The 8080-nt window shown below is 42.5% G+C and overlaps 2 protein-coding genes across 2 annotated transcripts; both read right to left on the reverse strand.

The window, feature by feature from the left end:
* Positions 1 to 587: 587 nt before the first annotated feature.
* On the reverse strand, positions 588 to 2941 carry lrit2 (leucine-rich repeat, immunoglobulin-like and transmembrane domains 2). Its single transcript, XM_062520387.1, has 3 exons — positions 2895 to 2941; positions 1840 to 2612; positions 588 to 1381 (listed from the first exon to the last, which is right to left on the reverse strand). The coding sequence occupies exons 2-3, from the start codon at positions 2597 to 2599 to the stop codon at positions 588 to 590; spliced, it is 1554 nt and encodes a 517-aa protein (XP_062376371.1). The 5' UTR covers positions 2600 to 2612; positions 2895 to 2941.
* A 1379-nt stretch (positions 2942 to 4320) lies between these two features.
* Positions 4321 to 6795, reverse strand: lrit1a (leucine-rich repeat, immunoglobulin-like and transmembrane domains 1a). Its single transcript, XM_062520388.1, has 4 exons — positions 6674 to 6795; positions 5985 to 6442; positions 5530 to 5835; positions 4321 to 5363 (listed from the first exon to the last, which is right to left on the reverse strand). Exons 1-4 carry the CDS (start codon positions 6793 to 6795, stop codon positions 4321 to 4323), a joined length of 1929 nt encoding a protein of 642 aa, XP_062376372.1.
* Between the last annotated feature and the right edge of the window lie 1285 nt (positions 6796 to 8080).

The raw sequence follows: 8080 nt of genomic DNA on the forward strand, positions 1-8080 counted from the left end.
TACACTATGCAAGACTTTCACCTTTAAAAAGCCCATTTTATTACGAGCTGTAATAGGCGAATCGTTCACCAAGCATACTGTAGCTAAACAGCATAGATGCAGCAAACATACTGAGAAAAGCAGCCATGCAACTTCCAAGAACGGTGGCCTCCCAGATTTTGTGAGAATCATAAAACATACAGTAAATATCAGTCAGTCAGTCAGTCAATATAGCTCTTTGGAGATAGTTTTTGCCTGTTGTTAATCCTTCATCTCCACAACAAAAGAATTTGCATGGTTTACATGGGGGCCAAGTCACAAGAGGCTTGATATTTACAATAGCAGAGTAACATTTCAATAAATTGCAACTCTAGAGGGAGCCAAAAATACCTACACCTGCATACACCTTTACTCAAAGTTTCATGTTTTGCTTAAGAAACATTTAAACTTAAACAACATCCATAGTGTAGTGTACACACATTCAAACAGTGTGTCAACAATTACAAATAATTGTGCAAGTGAAGAACTGATCAGGTAGTGTCATGACTCATGAGCCGTCGTAAAACACGTCAGGCTTCTGAGCTTGCTGTTCCATTCTTAACGCTATGCTAATAGACCTCAGTTGTGGGATTCTGGTCAGCATTAGAAGCGTCAGATCTCTTCCGGGGCTTCCTCTCCTCGCCGGAGTCCCGACAAAGGCCCTCATCACTGGCCGCCTGGAGGCTGTCGAATGAGCCCTGTCCATCACTGGATTTGTCCATTCCTGCCAAAGACCACTTCCATTTCCTCCATGAGTTTCTGAGGTATTTAAAGCAGTTGAATTTGATGTCTGTGGTACAAGCATACATCCCTGCAGGAACAGCCAGGACCATGGCAAGGACGATGACTATAATGTGTATCAGCTTCTCCCTCTGCTCCATCTCACTGATGTCATTTCCAGTCACAAACACAATACACTGACCAGTCCGTGGCACCTGGTTCTTAAGAGTGACACAGATCTCATATTTTGTGGCTGGCAGCAAGTCTGACACTGAGTAACTGTTGATACCAGGTCCAATATAGACCATGTCCTTTTTGGCACCGTCAAATTGCCTAAAATGGATAGTAAACCAGGTCTCTGCAGGATTTTCTAAGACTGCATACCATTCAATAGTGATGCCATACACTGTTTGCTTGGCAATACGGATGTCAATATACACATTCTCATCCACTGCTGCGCCAGGCAAACCAGAGGAAAGTGGTGTGGAGCTGGCAGGTGGCTTCACATCCACCACTATGCTTACTGAGGAGTTTCCAATAAAATTGTTAGCAGTGCAGGTGTATACCCCCCGATCAGCCAGCTGAAGAGATGGGATCAGCAGCTGTGATTTCATGGTGTCTTCATCCATCTGAGAAAGGGACTCTATGGATATCAATACAACAGTGTCATAGAGAGTCAACGCTGAACATTTGAGAACACTTCAAAATCAGATCACATGTCTATCAGGCCTAGCTGTTTACATGGTTCACTGACAACAAGTGACAACAAAAAATTGGCTTAGATTAAGGGGTTAAGGCAGGTGTTAATTAAGGTAAGGGCTAGGACTGAGGTCTGTACACAGTGATCTGCTTAGGGTCAGCTTAAGGTTAGGATCAACTGACAGTTCAGATCTGATAACTTAAGATATTCAACACAAACGTGTCTTAACACTAGGATACACAATAAATCATTATGGTAGTCATTTGATGCATTTGTAATTGTAACTTGTAATTGGGGTTTCAACTTGTACTTATATTCATATAGATTAATTACACATTTAATTATCTCCAGTATGTATCAAGCTATGCGAGATAATGTCATGAAACCAGACTTAACCTTACCATTAAATCCTCTTAATATCTTGAGACCATATGTCCACCAAACAGTAGGCTCTGGTCTAGCCATAGCTAAGCATGTAAGAGTGACACTCCCGCCCGCTGGGAGACTGATGTTGGCAACAGATGTTGTGGCCACTGGCTTCATGCAGGTCTTCAACTCGATCTCGTGAAAAAAATGGCCAGCTCGCTGCTGTGGGCCTGCACATGACAAGTAAGAGTTCATCAAAATGATTGGAGGACTGATTGCTCGGACAAACCCCACAAAGCCCTTCAGGCGGCAGTCGCAGAGCCACGGGTTGTCGTGTAGTGCCATGACAACATTGGGCACTTGTTCCCCATGTTCCTCCACCTTGTGGTAAAGCGGCCAATTCAAGAAGACATCTTTAGATATGACCGAAAGCTGATTGAAGGACAAGTCTAAGTAGGTCAGATTCGGTAGATATTTCAGAGCGTGTTCTGGGAGAACATCTAAACGATTGTGTTTCAAGTCTAGAATGTTCAGAGCAGGCGTGTCTTCAAACGCTGTCCATGGAACTGACCGTAGTTTGTTCCCTTCTAACCTTAATTCTGTCAAATTACTCAATCCCTCCCAACTCTTGAGACGAATAATGTTGACTTCATTAAAGTTCAGCCAAAGGTGTTCCAAAGCACGTAATCTGGAGAAGGCTGCCCGAGGTATTTCCGTGAAGTGAGCGTTCTCAATCCGTATCTTCGTAAAATCTTGGGGAATAGTTTCAGGGATTCCGTCTAAAGACGTGTCCATACACAGCAGTGACCTAAAATAAAGAGCCGCTTTTTAGTTTGATGATCACTGGACCGTTGTTCAACGACTCAATCAATGTCAAGGACAAGCTTAATGCTGTGGAATTTTGTCCACTTTTTTTTTGGATTCCTCCTATCAAATCACAATTTATATGTAGGCCTACTGTAGCCTTTTCCTACATTATTCTTTGACAATTGTCTAAGAGGAGTTGGCTAATCTTGAGTTATCTGTGACACAAAAGTAGGCCAAACTCACCCAGACGGTTTGCACCTGAATAGCCTGAAGAAAGACTTACCTACCATGCCGATCAGTTGTACACGTACATCCATTTAAACACTGTGAATTAATCTGACAAAAGTGAAGAAGTATCACACCTACAGCAAATACTGCACCAAAGTTATCCATAACTTGCTGTCACGACCGTACCGGCTGCGAGCAGGACATGTCTACAGGTACGATCACATAATCCCATAAGCCAAAGGAAATCCTTGACGTAGCCTAGGCTACTTTGTAGGTGTTGGACAACACTATCTGTGACCGAACATGAAACAGCTGTTTATTCATCTATTACTGTTGATATGGTATTGATACCAGTTATCATGCATAAACTTCTAGTATAATTGGTATTGCTTCTTTCAAATGGTTTATTTAGTTTGTTAAATCAGCTTTAGTTAAAGATAGCATTGTGGCTATTAAAACAGACCTAGATAATGGCACGACATGCACAGTAACTGTGGACGTCTGAGCATGTCTGAATATGCCTAATTTCTTATTCTGGTTTGGGTGAGTTGCATAACCAGAAAACGTATCAAGAGAAACAATTTCAACATGCTTGAAAACAGAAAAACCTATACCATGTGTAACAAGAAGCCATATGTAAATGCTTCGCTTCGTGTCGTGCCTAACAACGCCCCATAGCTGTTCTTAATTCAGTATAAACCATGGCCTCTCTCGGCTTATTGCTTAATTAAGGGTTAACTGTCAACTGTTAAGAATAGCCCCATGAAATGATAATTTCTGACATTATCACAGAGAGCATCAATAAATGTCAAATAACATTTCAGGGAGAAATAAAAACAAGCTTGATGAATATCAAAAGCTATATTTTCACACATTCAATTACAACTAGTATACTTACTGCTATTGAAAGAACTGAAGGATTGTGTACATACAAAAGGATTTCTATTTAGGTAATTTAGGTCAGTGGTACAAACAATGCACAAGTAAACAGGAGATTTAAGGATGCATGGATATCATGTTCAACATTTTTTTCCATGTACTAAATATGAATTATGTTCACAGTGTCATCATACTTCCAATAAATGTTGTATTGTTTCATACTTTGCATCTGTACTGTACAAATATATCATTTACAACAGTCGAATAATACATATTGACACTGTGCATACTTAGCTCACACATACAGTACTGTACATACTTATAATAATTCATCCATTCAGTTTGCTATTTCATAATAGCAACTGCTTTTTACCTTAACGAGCACATGCACAACTACTTCATGATTCCGCATAATCCCTTTATATATATAGTTGAAATAAAAAGGAGTTTGAAAGGACTTCCTGTTAGCTGGGAGTCACCGAACTTCTTATTGCCTTTGGCAGCGTAAACATGTCTCTGACTCCCATCCGATGTGGATTGCAGATGCAAACTCAGACGTTGAGTCAAAGTCTGATGAGAAACCTCACGGCCCCCACACTCTGTCAGCAAAAATACTCGTTTGGCTGACCCTCTATTTTAGCAGTCAATTCAGAATCCAGGCTGGATCTGGCTGACAGAAGTCTGTTTGATTCCTCTGGATTTAGCCTGGTCAGGTATTCCCCCTCCAGGCCTTTGGCTTTTGTACCGGGGGAAAGAGTCTCAAATGTGACATAAGAGTCTTGGATGTCCTTTGTGTTTTTTCCCAGTAATTTTTGGATTTTCCTCTTAAGTGCTCCACAGCAAACGATCACCGTTAGCGGGACCGCTATCACACAAGCGACCGTGATTACAACTACATTAATGAGCTTTTGGGTTCCATTAGCGATGGCCGCCACATCTGTTGAGAAGATTACACACTGCTCTTTTTTGGGGATCAGCCCCTTGACGCACACACAGGCAATGTATTTTGTCTTTGGCACCAAGCCCTCGATGGTAATTCTGTTGTTGCCCGGGTTGACGTTGATCCTGCGCATGTCCCTCTCCCCAAAGACTGCGTACAGCACGCTGAATGCGGTGGTGTTCTTGGCCTTTGGGGCTCTCCAGTTCAGACAGACGGTGTAGTCTGTGTCCCCGATGACCTTCACAGAGCGCACGATTCTGGTCGGATCTTGCTGCAAGGACGACGTGTTCGCGGCAAGATTGCTCAGGTTGGTTTCCAGCAACCCGTCTGGACCAGTGGTCTGGACATTAGCCCCGCTGTCAGTGGGACTGACAGTGGCGCTCTCACCGGGGTAGGGGCCTGTGTAACGCGTTGGCTCGATAAGTCGAATTGCCGGAGTGGTGGTTGGCGACACGTATCTTGCAACAAGCTTTTCCTGATAGGCTGCTTTCCCCAAAGCGTTTGGCTTCTTCCCTTTTGGTTTCTTTGGACTCGCTGTTTGGTTGTCTGTCTTTGGGGACTCTGTGATCATCAGAGAAATGACGGCCTCTGCGCTCCCAGCGTAGTTTGTTGCTTTGCAGATGTATTTCCCAGAGTCTCGATATGAAACAGCAGGAACACTTAAAATTGACCACACAATTCCCTCCTTTGAATTCTCTTGCTCAACTGAAAAAGAGGAGAAAAGCAGAAAGTGAGAAGTGAACTAAGCTACGCCAACCTGACCAAAGATCACTATTACATTATGCTACTACAGTTGGCAAAAGCTCTTTCTGTATTTGACATACACCACTTTGCGATGCTAATGCGTCTTAGCCACTCAATACTGACTCACCTGTCCCATTCATGGGCCTCCCATCTGCTCTTCTCCAGGCCAGCTCTGGGATGGGGATGCCTATGGTGCCACAGCGCAGCAGGACATTGTTGCCGACCGGGCTTCGGACTCGAGCCACGGCCGTGTGGACTCTGGGACCCTGGCACTTTCTCAGCTCGGCGTCGCTAAACAGCACACCTGAGACGCTCTCCGGGTCAGCACATCGCAACCGAGTGTCAATAAACGCCACCAGTAGAGATGGGGATTTCTGGAACTGGACCAGATCGTACAGACGGCAGTCACAAACCCATGGGTTGTCATGAAGACCTAGAACACAGACAGAGTGTTGTTATGCAAGGACAGTTCATCCACACTTCTATCCTAATCCCAAAATATATATTTCAAGTATCAACACATCATATCGTTATCCCAGTAAAACATCAATATCTTACAGTCAGAAGAGAAATAATACATACCTAAGATCATTTTGGAATCTGCTCCTGGGAGAGGTTTTACTGATAACCAAGTGGCAAGAACTTCTGATGGCACAGTCTGTAGATTGTTGCTAGAGAGGTCAAGGTAGGTCAGGTTTTTAAAATATAATGTTGCCTCGGAAGGAATTGATGATATCTGGTTGTTATGCAAATCAAGGAGTCTCAGGCTGGGTAGGTCCATTAGTGATTCCCATGGAAACGCTGATAAAGCATTCCCATCCAGTCTCAGCTCTTCCAGGCTGTACAGACCACGGAAGCTGTCCGGATTGACCAAAGATAATGCGTTGAAAGACATCCAGAGGAATTCCAAATTTGAGAGGTAGTTGAATGCTTCTCCTGGTATTCTTTTGATGGCAGTTTTCTCTATCCTAAGCTTAGATGTGTCGACGGGAAAGCTGGCAGGCACCAATGAAATTTCTGGATCATTGCAAATAACACTCCTAGGGGGAAAAGTGAGAAGTGATAAAGTAAGTTTATGACACGTGAAAAAAACAAACAGCTTAATCATTATGGACAGACGTGCGGTGCGTAAAATAGGCTACTGTATCATTTAGCGCATTGTAGGCTAATGTTAGAAGTGTCAGAAGCACAGACCATACTTGAGAATTGAATGTCTTATAAACATATCCTTTTATCTTTAGTCATGTAGAAAAATATTGCTGTCAACTCACCTAGCCCTGGATCCGTCACTCAAGTTGTGGTAGAAACAGCTACACTGTGAAGGACAAGAAGTCCAAACGAGGGGCAATCCACCTATCACGACCAGAAAACTCAAAACAGACGTTAGGAACATGTTGCTCCCCCCGCGCAGGACTACACCGAATCTACCGATATTGATAGCCTTTTTCGCATTTAGAAGCACCTCAGCAACATCGCATTGTCTTCTTGCCTTGATATCCCATAGTGATCTGACTGCTATGAGTCCCCAGATAAAAAGGATAGACAAGGATTAGTGAAAGGGCTCGCGTTATTTTCATTTACATGCGTATTGCAGCCTGGAATCCGATAGGCTATGCAGACTCAGTGGTTATTCTCGGGCCAAAATACTTTCGAATTGGCCATAATGCGCAATGTTTCTCTCTCTCTCTCTCTCTCTCTCTCTCTCTCTCTCTCTCTCTCACACACACACACACACACACACACACACACACACACACACACACACACACACACACACACACACGTTGACTCAGGATGACACGCGCGCGCCCGCGCGAACGTTGTAAGTTTTATGATTACTATTAATAAAGCTCGTCATTTTGCAAATCAACTATATATGCCGACAGTGGAACATATTTCCAATCGGCATCTAAACAGTTTATTTAAATCTTAATGTCACTGCAGCGAATTAATCTCCTGCATTGCCTATTTGGAACAAGTCCCATATTTTTAAAACCCCTTGCTGTTTGGAAACAATATGTGTTAAAGATCTTGGTGTTATGTTCTCAACCTATGTAAACAATGTGCCAACAAGTGTAAGCAGATCTATTTTCTAGCTTTACTCTGGCATTACTGTAGGTAGGCTATACACACTGCAAAATCTCTTGTTCTTTATGCCATATTCTGTAGGCCTATGCAGTGGCTCACAGTTGTGTCACTTCTCTATAAGTAAGGTATAGTTGATAAGTAAATTGACCATTTTATGAACAATCACAACCAAATACTTACCAAAGATTATACTGAAAATAGAGGTCTTATATGTGACTATGATTGAAACACAAATTGGAAAACTTTGGATCACTGAAACAAAATTGGGTACATCTGACATTTTCAACTAGCCTGAACATGATTTTTAAAAAGCATCACCACAACACCACAACATTCAGAATATTTGGACATATCACAGCATGGAAAAATGGCCAGTGAATTAAAGGAATGTATGATAAAATGTCACACTGAAGGAAAAGGAAGATCTGTGGTCACCTTACACTAAAAAAATAAATAAATATAGTAGCAGAATTAATCAAAGGGATTGTTTCATTGAACCACTAATTAGAGCTGGCAGAGTGGCTATCACCCTAAAATGACACAACAGATAGTGTGTGACTTGGACAATCTAGCTTTGAAAAGCAGAAGGG

Source organism: Sardina pilchardus, chromosome 18 (genome assembly GCF_963854185.1).
Source record: "Sardina pilchardus chromosome 18, fSarPil1.1, whole genome shotgun sequence".
Taxonomy (NCBI): domain Eukaryota; kingdom Metazoa; phylum Chordata; class Actinopteri; order Clupeiformes; family Clupeidae; genus Sardina; species Sardina pilchardus.